Source organism: Poecilia reticulata, chromosome 16 (genome assembly GCF_904066995.2).
Source record: "Poecilia reticulata chromosome 16, P_reticulata-male-v2, whole genome shotgun sequence".
NCBI lineage: Eukaryota > Metazoa > Chordata > Actinopteri > Cyprinodontiformes > Poeciliidae > Poecilia > Poecilia reticulata.
Window position 1 is genome coordinate 407,368 of NC_088845.1, and position 20,141 is coordinate 427,508.

At 54.8% G+C, this 20,141-nt stretch overlaps 1 protein-coding gene across 9 annotated transcripts in view; it reads left to right on the forward strand.

Annotated features, from left to right (window-relative positions):
- col6a4a (collagen, type VI, alpha 4a) overlaps positions 1-16,963 on the forward strand; it is a 56,828-nt gene extending 39,865 nt beyond the window's left edge. For 7 of the 9 annotated variants that reach the window (XM_081597577.1, XM_081597575.1, XM_081597583.1 and 4 more), the window contains 19 exons: positions 74-109; positions 180-242; positions 442-504; positions 2,752-2,814; positions 2,897-2,959; positions 3,026-3,076; positions 3,150-3,185; positions 4,382-4,444; positions 4,533-4,595; positions 4,680-4,715; positions 4,926-5,043; positions 5,287-5,780; positions 5,874-5,970; positions 6,145-6,777; positions 6,853-6,934; positions 7,161-7,294; positions 8,134-8,304; positions 15,390-15,434; positions 15,637-16,963. In XM_081597577.1, coding sequence (XP_081453703.1) covers positions 74-109; positions 180-242; positions 442-504; positions 2,752-2,814; positions 2,897-2,959; positions 3,026-3,076; positions 3,150-3,185; positions 4,382-4,444; positions 4,533-4,595; positions 4,680-4,715; positions 4,926-5,043; positions 5,287-5,780; positions 5,874-5,970; positions 6,145-6,777; positions 6,853-6,934; positions 7,161-7,294; positions 8,134-8,304; positions 15,390-15,434; positions 15,637-15,812 — 2,487 coding nt within the window. In that variant the 3' untranslated portion in view covers positions 15,813-16,963. The remainder of the gene's footprint in view (positions 1-73; positions 110-179; positions 243-441; positions 505-2,751; positions 2,815-2,896; positions 2,960-3,025; positions 3,077-3,149; positions 3,186-4,381; positions 4,445-4,532; positions 4,596-4,679; positions 4,716-4,925; positions 5,044-5,286; positions 5,781-5,873; positions 5,971-6,144; positions 6,778-6,852; positions 6,935-7,160; positions 7,295-8,133; positions 8,305-15,389; positions 15,435-15,636) is intronic. The other 2 variants (XM_081597581.1, XM_081597582.1) reach the window with 2 other exon arrangements.
- Positions 16,964-20,141: the final 3,178 nt, after the last annotated feature.

Genomic DNA, 20,141 nt, shown 5'->3' on the forward strand with positions numbered 1-20,141 from the left:
AACACAACAGATGATGATGATGATGATGATGATGATGGTGATGATGATGATGATGACCTTCCTCTTCCCTCAGGGTCAGGACGGCAGGCGAGGGAATGCGGGTCAGAAGGTCAGAACTTTCCTGGTTCTGTTGGTTCTGTTCCCACCTGGAACCCGTTTAACCGTTTCTGTTCCTGCAGGGCTCGACCGGACCGTCCGGTTCTCCAGGTCCAAACGGACCTCCAGGTGCTGCCGGGCCCCAGGTGAGACCCGCCACAGCGCCGAGCCGGGCTCCAGCTGTCTGGACCGCTGTGGTTCTGGACCGCGGTGGTTCTGGACCTCGGTGGTTCTGGATCCCGGTGGTTCTGGACCTCGGTGGTTCTGGACCTCGGTGGTTCTGGACCGCGGTGGTTCTGGGCGGCACCAGGCTGAGTGACGGCGTTCTGTCTCGTGTCCCTGCAGGGGCCCCGCGGCGTCCAGGGCCCGTCCGGACCCACAGGAGTGCCGGGCCTGACCGGACCTCAGGTCAGCTGCAACAGTTTCTCTCACCTTCATCTAGAAGGAGCAAGCGTAGCACGGCTAGCTTTAGCATAGCACGGCTAGCTTTAGCGTAGCACGGCTAGCGTAGCGCGTTAGCTGAGATTGAAAACATCTAGCGCGCTTAGCTTCCACTAGCTTAGCAGAAGCTAACGCGCTAATTTATTCTGCTGCTTCATTAACATTTTATCAATACAAGAATCCTTCAAGTAGCTGAACATTTATATTCATGCTCTTATTTTGAAGTGGCTGAATTCAGGTCCGTTTCCTCTCCTCACATTCGCTGTTTTCTGTTCCAAATAAAACGACCAGCGCAGTTTATTAAATATATTTATGAAATACATAAATTGTTGGCTGAATTTAGCATTATTAGCATAGCGCATTAGCTTCTGCTAATTATTGTGTTGGTGTAGTGCTTTAGCATCAGCAGGGATGCCGCTTGTGATTAGCGTAGCTCATGTTGTAGTTAGCAGTGAGCAACAACACGTGTTTGTTTTCCCGCCTGGTCAGGGTTTCCCCTCCTGGTCAGGGTTTCCCCGCCTGGTCAGGGTTTCCCCGCCTGGTCAGGGTTTTCCCGCCTGGTCAGGGTTTTCCGGCCTGGTCAGGGTTTTCCGGCCTGGTCAGGGTTTTCCCGCCTGGTCAGGGTTTCCCCGCCTGGTCAGGGTTTCCCCGCCTGGTCAGGGTTTTCCGGCCTGGTCAGGGTTTCCCCGCCTGGTCAGGGTTTTCCCGCCTGGTCAGGGTTTTCCCGCCTGGTCAGGGTTTTCCGGCCTGGTCAGGGTTTTCCGGCCTGGTCAGGGTTTTCCGGCCTGGTCAGAGTTTCCCCTCCTGGTCAGGGTTTCCCCGCCTGGTCAGGGTTTTCCGGCCTGGTCAGGGTTTTCCCGCCTGGTCAGGGTTTTCCCGCCTGGTCAGGGTTTTCTGGCCTGGTCAGGGTTTTCCGGCCTGGTCAAGGTTTTCCGGCCTGGTCAGGGTTTTCCCGCCTGGTCAGGGATTCCGCTCCGAGGTAAAAGGTACGTAAATATCCGCGGATCTCCAGAAATTGAGGAAATCGGCGTGAAATTGGCTCGATAGTAAAAATACGGTAGAGGTCGTGGAAAAGGTGGCCAGAAGTAGAAGCCTCCAGTGTAAACCCTCTGACCCAGCCGGGCCTCAGCGTCTCGTTGTGTTTATATTTGTGTTTTTCTGCTGGCTGACTCACATCTGGCAGCGATCGGCCGCCATCTTCCTGCTGCGTGTTGATGATGAACATGCAGCTCGTCTGTTTGACGCGCCTGTTTATCCTTTAGTCCTGGAGGTAAACAGTTTATTAGCTGCAGGTGTTTCACGTTCCGACTGCAAGAAGCAGCTGCAGATTTCTGTCGCCATGCCGACCACTGATGGAGGTTTATATGACCAGCAGGGGGCAGAAGCTTACGGCGGTTCCTGCAGCAGCCGACCATAAGGCTGAACAGAACCAGAACCACGGCTCTCTGACGCTTTCAGTCCAGCTGTCTGGACCAGGAAGGAGCTTCACCAGGACCGGGGTTCTCAAACTGGGGGTCGGGTCCCTGCGGGGGGTCGCCAGACAGCAACTGTGGGGTCAAAAGACTCATTTCAGATCCATCCTTGTGTCTCCATCAGTGGTTGAGCTCTACTGCCACCTAGTGGACGTTGTCCATCATGTTCAATGATTTAAATCACCATTTAAATATATTTGTTAAACTAATTACTTCAGTGTCCTTTGGCTAATTTTACAAGCTAAGCTACGTTGTTAGCTAAGAGACATTTGTAACGGAGTCTAATGTCTATTTATGGATTATTGATTTATACTTTCAATTTATTTCAGGTTCACAAACAAAATGGAAGTCAGATGTAAAACTAGAAATATGATTTCAATCTGGTGAAACTCTGGAATCTGATCAGCTGATCGATCTGATTATTAGATTTTATTGATCAGAGTTTGACATCATTGATTCCGTGTCCAGATAAAAACTGAAGCTGCATCAGTTTCTGATCGCTTTCTAATATTTTCACTTTCATCAAGTTATTTCTGTTGCTGATGAAAACGAGGAGGAAATCCTGAAACGCATCATCCCAGAATAATCCCACAATAATCCCAGAATAATCCCAGAATAATCCCACAATAATCCCAGAACAAAACAGCTGGTTCTGAAACGTTTGAGGCTCCGTGATGCGTTCAGGGTCGCTGCGACCTCAGAGCGCCGCCTGGCCTGACTCTGTTGCCGTGGTTACCTGCAGGGCGCGGCGGGGCCGGTGGGAGAGGCCGGGCTGGTGGGGCGGCGCGGAGCGGTCGGACCCAAGGTGAGCGTCGGCCTTCTCTGGTTCCGGCCATGTTCTGGTCGGACCCGGGCCGGGTCAGAACTAACCCAGGTGTTGTGTTCAGGGCCAACCAGGAGATCCAGGAGGTCCTGGAGTTCCAGGACCGCAGGGACCCCGAGGAGCTCCGGTATGACACAGCAGGTTCTGGTTCTGGTTGTGGTTCTGGTTCTGACGGGTCAGCGCTCTGTTTCAGGGACCGGACGGCAGAGACGGGATCGGACCTGCGGGTCCCAGCGGTGCCAAGGTAAAGCCGATCTCAGGTCGCTCTGCTGTCCTCTGAGTTTCTGCGTTTTGATTGGCTGTCTGTGTCTGAACAGGGAGATCCTGGTTTCCCCGGTTACCCCGGCCTGACGGTGAGTCCGTTTCCATGGAAACCAGGTCAGGTTGACGCGGCGTACGCTGTGATCTGGTGCTGAGGTAAAAACCTCCGCCTGCTGTTGGAGGCGACCCGCTGAACGGTTCTGGTACCAAACCAGCAACCAGGCAGCAGAACCGGGCCGTATGGACCAGAACCACCCTGACACCTACGGAGAGAAATTGCGTCCAAAACTTTTCCAAAGAGAAAATTCTTGGTTTGATAGTAACTGAGAATATCTGATCAATAATTGAACCGACAGCTGCTGCTTCAAAACTTTTCTTTGTTTTCTGAAAGTTTTGCTTTCGGAACAAATTTCTCCTGCTGCGATTCCTTCAGAGCTTCATCAGCCTGGTGGGCCGCCAGGCTCTACTTGGCCCCAGCCAGGCTAAGCGTTGCTTGTTTTTGTTTAAAAATAAAAAAAGAAACACTTCATCTTTTCAATAAGTCAGCCTGGAAGCCTCTGCTGCGCTGAGCGAATTGATCCTGACCAAGAGTTTGTAGCGCAGCAGTCACACCGCTAGCCGCCTAGCGCTACTGGATCTCTGAAGCTAACCGTGGCGCCGATCGCCTCCTGTCACTCAGACCGACTCAGGCTCACCGTTTGGACGTTTATCCCAACCCTCTGCGAGGACTCGGCTGCTCTGGAGAATTATTCACAAGGTTAAAAGCCACGGCATTAGCGCTCAATGTCTACCGCTAATATAGCCTATAGCCGCGCTTTTAGCTAAGCTAATGCTGCTAGTTCAGTGATATTTATTTATTGTAGTAAATATCACTGAACTCCAGTAATATTTGTAATGAACTCATTTAGGTTATAAGCTAGGAAAGAGCTCGTTCTGAGTCTGTGGCTTGTTTATTGTTGTCATAGTAACTGCCATGGTAGTTGGTTACGGTGCCTACCAAGATGGCCACCACAAGAACTTTTTTTGTGGAGCCACCTCAACATTTTTCCCCTGGCCCAGTTCCTGTCAGTTCCTGTTGGTTCTGGTCGGGTCTGGCTTGCTTATCCTCCAGCTGCTGTGCTGAGCCTGTTAGTCGGGTCCAAACAGAGTCGTCCGGTCCGGTCCGATCCGGTCCGGTCCGGTCCGATCCGATCGTGGTGACTGGCTGTTTGCTCCGAGTCGAAGCTTTTATTTTCTCAGAGTTCCTGCAGCCGCCACTTCCTGTCAACCATCGCGTCTCTTCCTGCAGGGCGAGGACGGGCTGCAGGGGACCAAGGGAGAACCGGGTCGCAAGGGGAACCGAGGCCGAGCGGTGAGTTCTGGCCCGGTTGGATTCAGAACCGCCCTTCTCCCTCGGCCGGGTGTGTGTGACTCCGGTGTGTGTGTTTGGGTTCCTGCAGGGCAACGCGGGCCGGACCGGAGCGCCGGGAACGCCTGGAGAGTCGGGACATTCCGGACACAGGGTGAGTGACCCGGAAGAACCGGGTCCAAATGGACAAGATGAAAACATGAGGGACGGATGAATGAAGTGGTGACTCTCTCTGCAGGGATCCAGAGGTCCGCCTGGCTTTCGTTCTCTGTCTGTAAGTTTACCTGAGAAAGTCTCACCTGTCCAGATCTGCAGCTGCTGACCTGTCTGTCTGTCTGTCTGTCTGTCTGTCTGTCTGTCTGTCTGTCTGTCTGTCTGTCTGTCTGTCTGTCTGTCTGTCTGTCTGTCTGTCTGTCTGTCTGTCTGTCTGTCTGTCTGTGTCTGTCTGTCTGTCTGTCTGTCTGTCTGTCTGTCTGTCTGTCAGGAGTGTCAGCTGATCACCTACATCCGGGACAACTGTGGTGAGTTCAGAACCTTCAGAACCTGCAGAACCTGCAGCAGGTGTCTGACCGTGTCTCCTCTCCTCACAGCGTGTTCCTCCGGTACGTTTCCGCACCGACCCAGATGGCGGCGCTGCAGCCCAGTCGCCTCGTTCTGAACATTTGATCCAGTTTGTCGATTCAGAGGATGTGCTCAGTTTTCGTGCTGCATGGTCACGTCTGTCGGCCAACAGAAGAAGAAGAATCAGAATAATAATAATAATGTTCTTCAGTCTGAATTAGATAAATGATTTCTGAGCCAAACCTTCGCAGTGAGCCGTTATTCTCTTCTTCGTTGGTTTCCAGGTGAGGCAGGCTGCCCGGCCTTCCCCACAGAGCTGGTCTTCGGCCTGGACATGTCGGACGGCGTGACGCCGGCCGCCTTCGAGAGGCAGCGCTCCGCCCTGCTGTCGCTGCTGGACGCCGTCGATGTGGCGGAGAGCAACTGTCCGCGAGGCGCCCGCGTCGCCGTGGTGGGATTCAGCAGCTACACCAAGTACCTGATCCGCTTCCAGGACTACCGGCAGAAGGCCCAGCTGAGGGAGGCGGTGCAGAACATCGCCCTGGAGAGGACGTCCAACAAGCCGCAGCTCGGCGCCGCCATGCGCTTCGTGGGCCACAACGTCTTCAAGCGCGTGCGGGCCGGAACGCTGCTGAGGAAGGTGGCGGTCTTCTTCTCTGCCGGCCGTTCGGAGGACGTGGGCGACGTCCTGACGGCGGTGATGGAGTTCCGCGCCATGAACGTCGTCCCGGCCGTCGTTTCTCTGACCAGAGCTCCTGGGATTCGGAACGCCGTGGAGGTGAGGCTCAGCGACGCGTCGCTGTGGTGACCGGACCGATCACATGTTGCACGTTGGAGCGATCCGTCAGACGAAGTGGCTGTTTCCTGGCAGGTCGACGATTCGGGCAGCTCCATCTTCACGCTGCTGACGAGGCAGGAGAACCTGGAGTCGGACCTGAGGAGGATCAGGAGCTGCGCAATCTGCTACGGTACAACAGAACCTTGCTGGTTCCAGAGAAGTAAACCTGTGAAGTTCCTGATCCGGATTCATCGGGTCACAGTGACCATGAGAACCGGACCGGACCGGACCGGACCGGACCGGACCGGGACTTCTCCAGCGTCCATCTGAATTCTACATCTGGTTTTCTGCTCCGTCCCTGCAGACCCCTGCAGACGCTCCTCAGACTGCTCCTTCATCCTGGACCCGCCGGGCCCCCTGCAGGCCGAACTGGACCTGGCTCTGGTTCTGGACGGCTCCAGGGAGGTCCAGGCGGACCAATACGCCGGCGCCCAGCAGCTGCTGGCCTCAGTGGTGGAGCAGCTGGCCGTCAGCGCTCAGCCCCGCCGGCCCGGCGCCCAGGCCCGGGTGGCGGCGCTGCAGGGCGACAGGCTGGAGTTCGGCCCGCAGACCTACCAGAACCTGGACGGGATGAAGACCCACCTGCTGGCGGCGCGGCAGCAGAGCGGCTCCTCGGCGCTGGGCCGCACGCTGGACGTGGCCCTGAAGGAGGCGCTGCCGCCGCAGGCCGGCCAGCCGCGCAGGAAGAGGGCGCTGCTGGCCGTGGTGGCGGCCCGGACGGACGGCGCCGCCGCGCTGCGCCGCGCCGCCCTCAGGGCCCGCTGCGACGGCGTGGCCGTGTTCGTGGTGGCGGTGGGCGGACGCTACGACCAGACGCAGGTGGAGGAGCTGGCCGGCCTCCCGGTCCGGCAGCACCTGGTCCACGTCCGCCGGCTGCAGGCCGAGGAGCGCGGCTACGTCCTGCGCTTCTTCAGGGTCTTCCTGTCCGCTCTCAACAGTAAGAGCCCAGCTGGACACGCCGCCGCGCTGCTGCAGCAGGAGCCTTAACCGCGGTTCCCATCATGTGTTGCAGAGGGACTCGTCGGGTCTCCTGCCGCTTCTGTCAACTGTGAGGATCTGGCCGACCCAGAAGGAGGACAAACCGCCTTCACAGAGTGAGAACCTGCAGAAACACGGACCAGCCTGTCCTAGTCAAAGCTGAGCCTCCTGTAGTCGTTCAGAAAACATTTCACACTGACCATCAGCTGAACTGCTGATTGGTCCGCAGGGAGCTGGTCGACCAATCAGCTCCCTGACACACCAGATAGGACAGCTGGACCCGGCGCCCCGAGACGAGGTGCCGGTGCCGGTGCTGACCCCACATGTTGCTGCTGTCTGCAGGGCGGTGGGCGGCGCCGGGCAGCAGGGGTTCCAGGAGCAGACCGGCACACAGACCCAGACGGACCTGCTGGACGTCATCCTGACTCCGGGCAGAGGAGACAGTCAGACGGTGGAGCTGGGAGCGGACCTGGACGGTAGGACAGTCCAATCCTTCAGAACCGGGACCTGCAGCCGCCGGGTCCAGGCGCTGCTGCAGATCAGACTGACGTCTCCTGGACAGCAGACTGTCCTCATGCTGTCCTCATGGTGTCCTCGTAATGTCCTCCTGCTGTCATGGTGTTCAGCTCCGTGTGTGTGTGGTCAGTAAATGTGTGTGTGTGTGTGTGTGTGTGTGTGGTCAGTAAATGTGTGTGTGTGTGTGTGTGTGTGGTCAGTAAATGTGTGTGTGTGGTCAGTAAATGTGTGTGTGTGTGGTCAGTAAATGTGTGTGTGTGGTCAGTAAATGTGCGTGTGTGTGGTCAGTAAATGTGTGTGTGTGTGTGTGTGGTCAGTAAATGTGTGTGTGTGGTCAGTAAATGTGCGTGTGTGTGTGGTCAGTAAATGTGCGTGTGTGTGGTCAGTAAATGTGTGTGTGTGTGTGTGTGGTCAGTAAATGTGTGTGTGTGTGTGGTCAGTAAATGTGTGTGTGTGTGTGTGTGGTCAGTAAATGTGCGTGTGTGTGGTCAGTAAATGTGTGTGTGTGGTCAGTAAATGTGTGTGTGTGTGTGGTCAGTAAATGTGTGTGTGTGTGTGGTCAGTAAATGTGTGTGTGTGGTCAGTAAATGTGTGTGTGTGTGTGGTCAGTAAATGTGCGTGTGTGTGGTCAGTAAATGTGTGTGTGTGGTCAGTAAATGTGTGTGTGTGTGTGGTCAGTAAATGTGTGTGTGTGTGTGTGTGTGTGTGTGTGGTCAGTAAATGTGTGTGTGTCTGTGTGTGTGTGGTCAGTAAATGTGTGTGTGTGTGTGGTCAGTAAATGTGTGTGTTCTGCTTGCAGCCTGCTGTCAGCTGGATGTTGATTTCGGGTCCCAGTGTACCGTCTCTGTCCAGCGGTGGTTCTTTGACAGAACCGTCGCTGCTTGCGCCCCCTTCTGGTTCGGCGGCTGTGGCGGCAACGCCAACCGCTTTAGCTCGGAGCGCGAATGTTTCCGGACGTGTGGCGTCCAGAGTAAGTCCCGCCACCGGCCCGCTCTCGGCCGCGTGTCTCCGCTCCGACGGGACCGGCTTCAGGAAGGGAGCCGCTGGTTGCTAAATATTCATTTATCCAAATTAAATGTTGAGCTGGACCAAGTTCAGCTTTCAGGATAAATATTTAGGTTCCCAGTTATTTAGCTAAGTTGTTAGCACAATATCTAGCTGGCCAGCAATGTATTATGTTTGAAAACAAAATGTTCATTTGGAGATAAATATCTTGTTTGCTCACTAAATATTTAGCTCCAAACTAAATCTTTAATTTCTAAACTAAATATTCTGCTTGTCGCTAGCAGCTAGCTATCTTAGCTAAGCTAACAAGCTTAGCTAGCAAGCTAAGCCTTTTCTAGCTAAATATTTCAGTTAAAATCGAGTTTTAGTTTGAAAAATGACATTTATGAATGAATGATTATCATGGTGAAAATATGACCCTGGTTCGTTATGACAGGCTGAATCTCCCAGATTGTTGCTGTTTCACTTTGTAACTTTCCAAACAGCCACCAGGTACCAGAACTTCATGGGTTCCTCAGCAGGTTCTGTTTTACGGGTCGGGTATATTTTTCATCCTTCTTCCTCTAACTGCTGGAGGGGGTCAGGGGTCAGGGTCAGGCTGATGGCATTTTATCCTTCTGACCCGGTGCTGGCCTGGCTGGAAAACCCAGCTCTCCACCGCTCCCTTCTGGGGGCAACTCAGTGGCGCCCTCCTCAGGAAGAGCCGGGGACGTCCTCAGCTGGACCTCAGTTCTTGTTGAGATTTCTGATTATTTAGACTTTTCTTGTATTTTATAGACTCAAGGTTTCGTCTCTAATTGCTTATTTATCCAACATGTAGGGATTTGATGAAATGAGTTATGATTGATCTCATTGTAATGTTTTAGTTTAACATCATTCAGTTTATTGTGGTGTTGTACCGAGTTACACCACAGGGTTGCAGTGCTTCCCCGTGCAGAACCGGTTCTGCTGCAGAGAAAACTTCTGACTGTAACTTCATCAGGCTGCTGAAAGCCCGGTCCACTACAGGAGTACCGGTACCACCGACAGACAGAATAAACATCTTGATGTAAGACGGTGCTGAGACTGTCACCACGTCGCAGTACGCACCTCAAAGACCCGGTACCACCTGGTTCCACCTGGTACCACCTGGTACCACCCAGTACCACCTGGTACCACCTGGTACCACCCAGTACCACCCAGTACCACCTGGTACCACCTGGTACCACCCAGTACCACCTGGTACCACCTGGTACCACCTGGTACCACCTGGTACCACCTGGTTCCACCTGGTACCACCTGGTACCACCCAGTACCACCTGGTACCACCCAGTACCAGGTGGTACCAGGTGGTACTGGGTGGTACTGGGTGGTACCAGGTGGTACCAGGTGGTACCACCTGGTACCACCTGGTACCACCCAGTACCACCTGGTACCACCTGGTACCACCCAGTACCACCTGGTACCACCTGGTACCACCTGGTACCACCCGGTACCACCTGGTTCCACCTGGTACCACCTGGTACCACCCAGTACCACCTGGTACCACCCAGTACCAGGTGGTACCAGGTGGTACTGGGTGGTACTGGGTGGTACCAGGTGGTACCAGGTGGAACCAGGTGGTACCAGGTGGTACCAGGTGGTACCACCTGGTTCCACCTGGTACCACCTGGTACCACCTGGTACCACCTGGTACCACCTGGTACCACCTGGTACCACCTGGTACCACCTGGTACCACCCAGTACCACCCAGTACCACCTGGTACCACCCAGTACCACCCAGTACCACCCAGTACCACCTGGTACCACCCAGTACCACCCGGTACCACCCGGTACCACCCAGTACCACCTGGTACCACCTGGTACCACCCGGTACCACCCAGTACCACCCAGTACCACCTGGTACCACCCAGTACCACCCGGTACCACCTGGTACCACCCAGTACCACCCAGTACCACCTGGTACCACCCAGTACCACCTGGTACCACCCGGTTCCACCCAGTACCACCCAGTACCACCCGGTACCACCCGGTTCCACCCAGTACCACCCAGTACCACCCAGTACCACCTGGTACCACCCAGTACCACCCGGTACCACCTGGTACCACCCAGTACCACCTGGTACCACCCAGTACCACCTGGTACCACCTGGTACCACCCAGTACCACCCGGTTCCACCTGGTTCCACCTGGTACCACCTGGTACCACCCAGTACCACCTGGTACCACCCGGTTCCACCCAGTACCACCCGGTTCCACCTGGTACCACCCGGTACCTACCAGTACCACCTGGTACCACCCGGTACCACCCAGTACCACCCAGTACCTACCAGTACCACCTGGTACCTACCAGTACCACCTGGTACCACCCGGTTCCACCCAGTACCACCCAGTACCACCTGGTACCACCCAGTACCACCTGGTACCACCCAGTACCACCCAGTACCACCTGGTACCACCTGGTACCACCCAGTACCACCCAGTACCACCTGGTACCACCCAGTACCACCCGGTACCACCTGGTACCACCCAGTACCACCTGGTACCACCTGGTACCACCCGGTACCACCCAGTACCACCCAGTACCACCTGGTACCACCCAGTACCACCCGGTACCACCTGGTACCACCCAGTACCACCTGGTACCACCCGGTACCACCCGGTTCCACCCAGTACCACCCAGTACCACCCAGTACCACCTGGTACCACCCAGTACCACCCGGTACCACCTGGTACCACCCAGTACCACCCAGTACCACCTGGTACCACCTGGTACCACCCAGTACCACCCGGTTCCACCCAGTACCACCCGGTTCCACCTGGTTCCACCTGGTACCACCTGGTACCACCCAGTACCACCTGGTACCACCCGGTTCCACCCAGTACCACCCGGTTCCACCTGGTACCACCTGGTACCACCCGGTACCACCCGGTACCACCCAGTACCACCCAGTACCACCTGGTACCACCTGGTACCACCCGGTTCCACCCAGTACCACCCAGTACCACCTGGTACCACCCAGTACCACCCGGTACCACCTGGTACCACCCAGTACCACCCAGTACCACCTGGTACCACCCAGTACCACCTGGTACCACCCGGTTCCACCCAGTACCACCCAGTACCACCCGGTACCACCCGGTACCACCCAGTACCACCCAGTACCACCTGGTACCACCCAGTACCACCCGGTACCACCTGGTACCACCCAGTACCACCTGGTACCACCTGGTACCACCCAGTACCACCCGGTTCCACCTGGTTCCACCTGGTACCACCCAGTACCACCTGGTACCACCCGGTTCCACCTGGTACCACCCGGTACCTACCAGTACCACCTGGTACCACCCGGTACCACCCAGTACCACCCAGTACCTACCAGTACCACCTGGTACCTACCAGTACCACCTGGTACCACCCGGTACCTACCAGTACCACCTGGTACCTACCAGTACCACCTGGTACCACCCGGTACCTACCAGTACCACCCGGTTCCACCTGCACCTGGTGGAACGTTGAGGAGAAGCAGAGCGAGCAGAGAGTGGTGGTACCAGGTGGTACTGGGTGGTACCACCTGGTACCACCGGGTTCCACCTGGTACCAGGTGGTACCACCACTCTCTGCTCGCTCTGCTTCTCCTCAACGTTCCACCAGGCGGGTTAAAGCTGCTGCTGCTGCTGCTAGAAGTTACTGCAGAACCTCAGCTGTTAAAGGAGATTCGGCCCAATTGGACCCACAAAACAAAATATTGTAGCAGTTCTAAAAGCATCAGGGCACAGGGGCCCCTGGATGTCTAGAGGGGCCCCTGGATGTCTGGAGGGGCCCTGGAGGCCCCTGGATGTCTAGAGGCCCCTGGATGTCTGGAGGGGCCCTGGAGGCCCCTGGATGTCTAGAGGCCCCTGGATGTCTGGAGGGGCCCTGGAGGCCCCTGGATGTCTAGAGGCCCCTGGATGTCTGGAGGGGCCCTGGATGTCTGGAGGGCCCCTGGATGTCTGGAGGGGCCCTGGAGGCCCCTGGATGTCTAGAGGGGCCCCTGGATGTCTGGGGGCCCCTGGATGTCTGGAGGGGCCCCTGGATGTCTAGAGGGGCCCCTGGATGTCTGGAGGGGCCCCTGGATGTCTGGGGGCCCCTGGATGTCTGGAGGGGCCCCTGGATGTCTGGAGGCCCCTGGATGTCTGGAGGGGCCCCTGAATGTCTGGAGGGGCCCCTGGATGTCTGGGGGCCCCTGGATGTCTGGAGGGGCCCCTGGATGTCTGGAGGGGCCCCTGGATGTCTGGAGGGGCCCTGGATGTCTGGAGGGGCCCTGGAGGCCCCTGGATGTCTAGAGGGGCCCTGGATGTCTGGAGGGGCCCTGGAGGCCCCTGGATGTCTAGAGGGGCCCCTGGATGTCTGGAGGCCCCTGGATGTCTGGAGGGGCCCCTGGATGTCTAGAGGGGCCCCTGGATGTCTGGAGGACACTGGATGTCTGGAGGGCCCCTGGATGTCTGGAGGGGCCCTGGAGGCCCCTGGATGTCTGGAGGCCCCTGGATGTCTGGAGGCCCCTGGATGTCTGGAGGCCCCTGGATGTCTGGAGGGGCCCCTGAATGTCTGGAGGGGCCCCTGGATGTCTGGGGGCCCCTGGATGTCTGGAGGGGCCCCTGGATGTCTGGAGGGGCCCCTGGATGTCTGGAGGGCCCCTGGATGTCTGGAGGGGCCCTGGAGGCCCCTGGATGTCTAGAGGGGCCCTGGATGTCTGGAGGGGCCCTGGAGGCCCCTGGATGTCTAGAGGGGCCCCTGGATGTCTGGAGGCCCCTGGATGTCTGGAGGGGCCCCTGGATGTCTAGAGGGGCCCCTGGATGTCTGGAGGACCCTGGATGTCTGGAGGGCCCCTGGATGTCTGGAGGGGCCCTGGAGGCCCCTGGATGTCTGGAGGCCCCTGGATGTCTGGAGGCCCCTGGATGTCTAGAGGCCCCTGGATGTCTGGAGGGGCCCTGGAGGCCCCTGGATGTCTAGAGGCCCCTGGATGTCTGGAGGGGCCCTGGATGTCTGGAGGGCCCCTGGATGTCTGGAGGGGCCCTGGAGGCCCCTGGATGTCTAGAGGGCCCCCTGGATGTCTGGAGGCCCCTGGATGTCTGGAGGGGCCCCTGGATGTCTAGAGGGGCCCCTGGATGTCTGGAGGACCCTGGATGTCTGGAGGGGCCCCTGGATGTCTAGAGGGGCCCCTGGATGTCTGGAGGGCCCCTGGATGTCTGGAGGGGCCCTGGAGGCCCCTGGATGTCTGGAGGGGCCCCTGGATGTCTAGAGGGGCCCCTGGATGTCTGGAGGGGCCCCTGGATGTCTGGAGGGGCCCCTGGATGTCTGGAGGGCCCCTGGATGTCTGGAGGGGCCCTGGAGGCCCCTGGATGTCTGGAGGCCCCTGGATGTCTGGAGGCCCCTGGATGTCTGGAGGGGCCCCTGGATGTCTGGAGGCCCCTGGATGTCTGGAGGGGCCCCTGGATGTCTGGAGGCTCCTGGATGTCTGGAGGGGCCCTGGAGGCCCCTGGATGTCTGGAGGCCCCTGGATGTCTGGAGGGGCCCCTGGATGTCTGGAGGCCCCTGGATGTCTGGAGGGGCCCCTGGATGTCTGGAGGCTCCTGGATGTCTGGAGGGGCCCTGGAGGCCCCTGGATGTCTGGAGGCTCCTGGATGTCTGGAGCGGCCCCTGGAGGTCTGGAGGCCCCTGGATGTCTGGAGGGGCCCCTGGATGTCTAGAGGGGCCCCTGGATGTCTGGAGGGGCCCTGGAGGCCCCTGGATGTCTGGAGGCCCCTGGATGTCTGGAGGCCCCTGGATGTCTGGAGGCCCCTGGATGTCTGAAGGCCCCTGGATGTCTGGAGGCCCCTGGATGTCTAGAGGCCCCTGGATGTCTGAAGGCCCCTGGATGTCTGGAGGCCCCTGGATGTCTGGAGGCTCCTGGAGGCCCCTGGATGTCTGGAGGCTCCTGGAGGCCCCTGGATGTCTAGAGGCTCCTGGAGGCCCCTACCAGCAGCTACTGAGTTTTCTTTGCCTTGATATCTCAGCCTAATAATTCTAGATCTGAGGTGCCAACATAGAAAACGGATGTAGAGTTAACCCCTCTGAGCCTTTCGGTCTATAAAACGGTCAAGTTGCTCTGGAGCTTAAATAGATATTATTAGGGCTTAATTAGGAAAATAGCAGCATTTTGCTCATTTCATAGCTTCATGACCTTTGACCTTCTCTCCTCTGGTCTAGCAGCTTCAGCTCAGCCTCCAGGAAACAGCAACAAACCTGTTGGGGAAATAAACTACCTTTGCATTGTCACGATGGCAGTGATGCAGTTTGAGCTGATTAAATATTCCATGGCTTGTTGCTACGCTGGTGTTCGGCGATTCTTGTTCAATGTGCCCCTGTAACTCTGAGCCCCTGTAACTCCGAGCCCCTGCCCCTCCAGAGGTCTCTGCACGGCCCTGTCCACTTTAGTTCAATCCCAGGTTTCCAACATTCACCAAATACATGCAGATGATCCCATAATGTTTTCATAGTTTAGCATTTGTTGTTCCATCAGCCAGTCTGACGTCGACGATGTTTGAGAGAAAAATTACGGTATTAGCATTTCGGCGCTGGTATGCTAGTTGCTCTGCTACATTAGCTGCTAACGGCTAAACTGTTAGCAGTGATTGTAGCGGCCCGATTATCTGCTACTGAGGCATAAAACAATGTCAGAAATGGAGACTTTCAGTGAGCCAAAAATTCTTCACTGTGTTAAAAGTTAAACGTCTTTTTGCCGTTTGTGGCGTTGAGACATCACTCTGGTATTCAGGCTGTTGTTGAAATTCAAACAACTTTATGTGGCAGATGGTTTATGGTAAAAGCTCAGCTTGGCTGAGAAACAACCAGAAGCTGATCGACTCAGGAATCCTGGAGTCGACCAGGATTCTCCAGGAATCCTGGAGAAAAGTCAGGATGCAAAGAACCTGACAGGAACCCTGACATGTTGACATGGTTTCCTGACGTCTGCATGAATCTGAGCTCAGGTTTCTGTGGATGTTTGTTTCCTGTAGATCTGACCTGTCCTGATCCGTTTTCCCTCTCAGATCCCAACAAGAGGCTGCAGCCGAAGATCACGGTCTTCTCTAAAGGTGATCACTCACTCCTCAGCCTCCAGGTGATCCGTCAGAGCTGCAGGTGGAAAAGGTTCAGTAGCTTAGCTTTAGCTTAGCTTTAGCTTTAGCTTTAGCGGGTGTGTAGACGTCCTGATGGATCGTTCCTGGTGGCCTCTGCAGAACCGTTGATCTTCCATTCCTCCAGTCAGGTGTCGTTCTTCTTCTTCTCTCCGTGCAGACGCCTGCCTCCAGCGCCAGGACCCCGGCGGCTGCCAGGACTACGCCATGATGTGGTTCTTCGACACCGTTCAGAACGAGTGCGCCCGGTTCTGGTACGGCGGCTGCGACGGTAACGCTAACCGCTTCGAGACGCAGGAGGAGTGCGAGAACCTGTGTCTGACGCACATCCAATGAGGAGGTCGAAGGTCGTGGCCGGAGAGGAGACCACAGGACTTGATGTCACCAGAAGGAGGCGCTTTCTCCTTCTTGATGGACTACGGGACCCCTGAAGGGCCACACTCAGGAGGTTCTTCCAGGTTTCCCAACTAATGTTCCCTCTGACCCGTTTGGCCTTTGATCACCAGATCTGGATTCATCTCCAGCAGCTGTTCCTCCTTCCAACCCGGATGTTCCCGTTCCCAACATGACGATAGGCACCAGAACCGATTCTTCCCGTTCAGGAACTTCATCGGTTCAGCTGCAAGAAAACCCGGGAGAACCGGACCGATCCTGAAAGTGGAGCCGTCTCCAGAACATCGGCGGTATCCCTCCTGTCCAGGCCGGGGAAAATCCAGAGGTGGTGAGCAAAAGTCCTGAAGAGACGATCCGGATCCGTCCGGGTTCTGTCCATAGGTCCAGAACAAAACGGACCTTTCCTGGAACTGTGAAGTTTGTCTTGGGAACCTTAGTTGGGAAAAGCTCCTCAGCTTGCAAACAAAACTCTGAGTGACCCTTCAGGGCCTCCGTAGAACTCCCACTGGACCGACCCGGTTCCGCTCATCCTTGGATCAGGTGCTATTTTTATGAAAGCGGGTCGATCCGCGGATCATCGGTCACAACATTTGAAGTTTCTGTGAAGTGTTTTAGCAAAACAGCAGCGCCCCCTTCAGGCCTGTCCAAGCAGCTCTGCTTTCACTGACGCTCCCCCTGCTGGTGGAAATATGTAACAACATTTAAATTCATGTCAAAATCTGAAACCAATAATCTGTAAATATCTTTAATATGAAAACGTTCCAAAGGTTCTGGAACAGGCCCGGTTCCTCCTCAGGGATCGGTCCACTCTGAGCTTAGAGACTGACGCTCTCATCCAAGTCCCTCAGAACCAGAACCAACCTGCTGTTGCCCGGTAACAACAGGATCTTGGCCTCAAACAGCTGGTTCTGGTTCTGATCCACCTGGCTGACCGCTGCAAACTGCAGAACCGTTCAGGAACCGGGTCTGAGTTTAGAACCCATCAGTGAGTGTCCTGACAGGTTCTGTTCATACTGGAACCAGAACCATCAGAACCTGTGATGTAATGGCTGCAGAAACCCAAATAAAAGAACCAGAACCGGTTCATACCAAGATCCACTGACTCAGGCTCATGTTGGATGGTTGTTGGATGGTGGTTGGATGGTTGTTGGATGTCTGATGTTGGATGGCTGTTGGATGTCTGATGTTGGATGGTTGTTGGATGTCTGATGTTGGATGGCTGTTGGATGTCTGATGTTGGATGGTTGTTGGATGTCTGATGTTGGATGGTTGTTGGATGTCTGATGTTGGATGGCTGTTGGATGTCTGATGTTGGATGGTTGTTGGATGGTGGTTGGATGGTTGTTGGATGTCTGATGTTGGATGGCTGTTGGATGTCTGATGTTGGATGGTTGTTGGATGTCTGATGTTGGATGGCTGTTGGATGTCTGATGTTGGATGGTTGTTGGATGTCTGATGTTGGATGGCTGTTGGATGTCTGATGTTGGATGGTTGTTGGATGTCTGATGTTGGATGGCTGTTGGATGTCTGATGTTGGATGGTTGTTGGATGTCTGATGTTGGATGGCTGTTGGATGTCTGATGTTGGATGGTTGTTGGATGTCTGATGTTGGATGGCTGTTGGATGTAGGTTGGATGGTTGTTGGATGTAGGTTGGATGTCTGATGTTGGATGGCTGTTGGATGTAGGTTGGATGGTTGTTGGATGTAGGTTGGATGGCTGTTGGATGTAGGTTGGATGGTTGTTGGATGTAGGTTGGATGTCTGATGTTGGATGGTTGTTGGATGGTGGTTGGATGTCTGATGTTGGATGGCTGTTGGATGTCTGATGTTGGATGGTTGTTGGATGTCTGATGTTGGATGGTTGTTGGATGTCTGATGTTGGATGGCTGTTGGATGTCTGATGTTGGATGGTTGTTGGATGTCTGATGTTGGATGGTTGTTGGATGTCTGATGTTGGATGGCTGTTGGATGTCTGATGTTGGATGGTTGTTGGATGTCTGATGTTGGATGGCTGTTGGATGTCTGATGTTGGATGGTTGTTGGATGTCTGATGTTGGATGGCTGTTGGATGTCTGATGTTGGATGGTTGTTGGATGTCTGATGTTGGATGGCTGTTGGATGTCTGATGTTGGATGGTTGTTGGATGTCTGATGTTGGATGGCTGTTGGATGTCTGATGTTGGATGGTTGTTGGATGTCTGATGTTGGATGGCTGTTGGATGTAGGTTGGATGGTTGTTGGATGTAGGTTGGATGTCTGATGTTGGATGGCTGTTGGATGTAGGTTGGATGGTTGTTGGATGTAGGTTGGATGGCTGTTGGATGTAGGTTGGATGGTTGTTGGATGTAGGTTGGATGTCTGATGTTGGATGGTTGTTGGATGTAGGTTGGATGGTTGTTGGATGTAGGTTGGATGGCTGTTGGATGTAGGTTGGATGGTTGTTGGATGTAGGTTGGATGGCTGTTGGATGTAGGTTGGATGGTTGTTGGATGTAGGTTGGATGTCTGATGTTGGATGGTTGTTGGATGTAGGTTGGATGGTTGTTGGATGTAGGTTGGATGGCTGTTGGATGTAGGTTGGATGGTTGTTGGATGTAGGTTGGATGGTTGTTGGATGTAGGTTGGATGTCTGATGTTGGATGGTTGTTGGATGTCTGATGTTGGATGGTTGTTGGATGTAGGTTGGATGGTTGTTGGATGTAGGTTGGATGTCTGATGTTGGATGGCTGTTGGATGTAGGTTGGATGGTTGTTGGATGTAGGTTGGATGGCTGTTGGATGTAGGTTGGATGGTTGTTGGATGTAGGTTGGATGTCTGATGTTGGATGGTTGTTGGATGTAGGTTGGATGGTTGTTGGATGTAGGTTGGATGGCTGTTGGATGTAGGTTGGATGGTTGTTGGATGTAGGTTGGATGTAGGTTGGATGTCTGATGTTGGATGGTTGTTGGATGTAGGTTGGATGGTTGTTGGATGTAGGTTGGATGGCTGTTGGATGTAGGTTGGATGGTTGTTGGATGTAGGTTGGATGTAGGTTGGATGTCTGATGTTGGATGGCTGTTGGATGTAGGTTGGATGGTTGTTGGATGTAGGTTGGATGGCTGTTGGATGTAGGTTGGATGGCTGTTGGATGTAGGTTGGATGGCTGTTGGATGTAGGTTGGATGTAGGTTGGATGTCTGATGTTGGATGGTTGTTGGATGTAGGTTGGATGGTTGTTGGATGTAGGTTGGATGGCTGTTGGATGTAGGTTGGATGGCTGTTGGATGTAGGTTGGATGTCTGATGTTGGATGGTTGTTGGATGTAGGTTGGATGGTTGTTGGATGTAGGTTGGATGGCTGTTGGATGTAGGTTGGATGTAGGTTGGATGTAGGTTGGATGTCTGATGTTGGATGGTTGTTGGATGTAGGTTGGATGGCTGTTGGATGTAGGTTGGATGGTTGTTGGATGTAGGTTGGATGTAGGTTGGATGTCTGATGTTGGATGGTTGTTGGATGTAGGTTGGATGGTTGTTGGATGTAGGTTGGATGGCTGTTGGATGTAGGTTGGATGGTTGTTGGATGTAGGTTGGATGTAGGTTGGATGTCTGATGTTGGATGGCTGTTGGATGTAGGTTGGATGGTTGTTGGATGTAGGTTGGATGGCTGTTGGATGTAGGTTGGATGGCTGTTGGATGTAGGTTGGATGGCTGTTGGATGTAGGTTGGATGTAGGTTGGATGTAGGTTGGATGTCTGATGTTGGATGGTTGTTGGATGTAGGTTGGATGGTTGTTGGATGTAGGTTGGATGGCTGTTGGATGTAGGTTGGATGTCTGATGTTGGATGGTTGTTGGATGTAGGTTGGATGGTTGTTGGATGTAGGTTGGATGGCTGTTGGATGTAGGTTGGATGTAGGTTGGATGTAGGTTGGATGTCTGATGTTGGATGGTTGTTGGATGTAGGTTGGATGGTTGTTGGATGTAGGTTGGATGGCTGTTGGATGTAGGTTGGATGTCTGATGTTGGATGGTTGTTGGATGTAGGTTGGATGGTTGTTGGATGTAGGTTGGATGGTTGTTGGATGTAGGTTGGATGTCTGATGTTGGATGGATGTTGGATGGTTGTTGGATGTCTGATGTTGGATGGCTGTTGGATGTCTGATGTTGGATGGTTGTTGGATGTCTGATGTTGGATGGCTGTTGGATGTCTGATGTTGGATGTAGGTTGGATGGCTGTTGGATGCTCATTTCCTCACTCAGCAGCTTCTTCATCCCAAAGCTAATCCAACATGGCCGCCC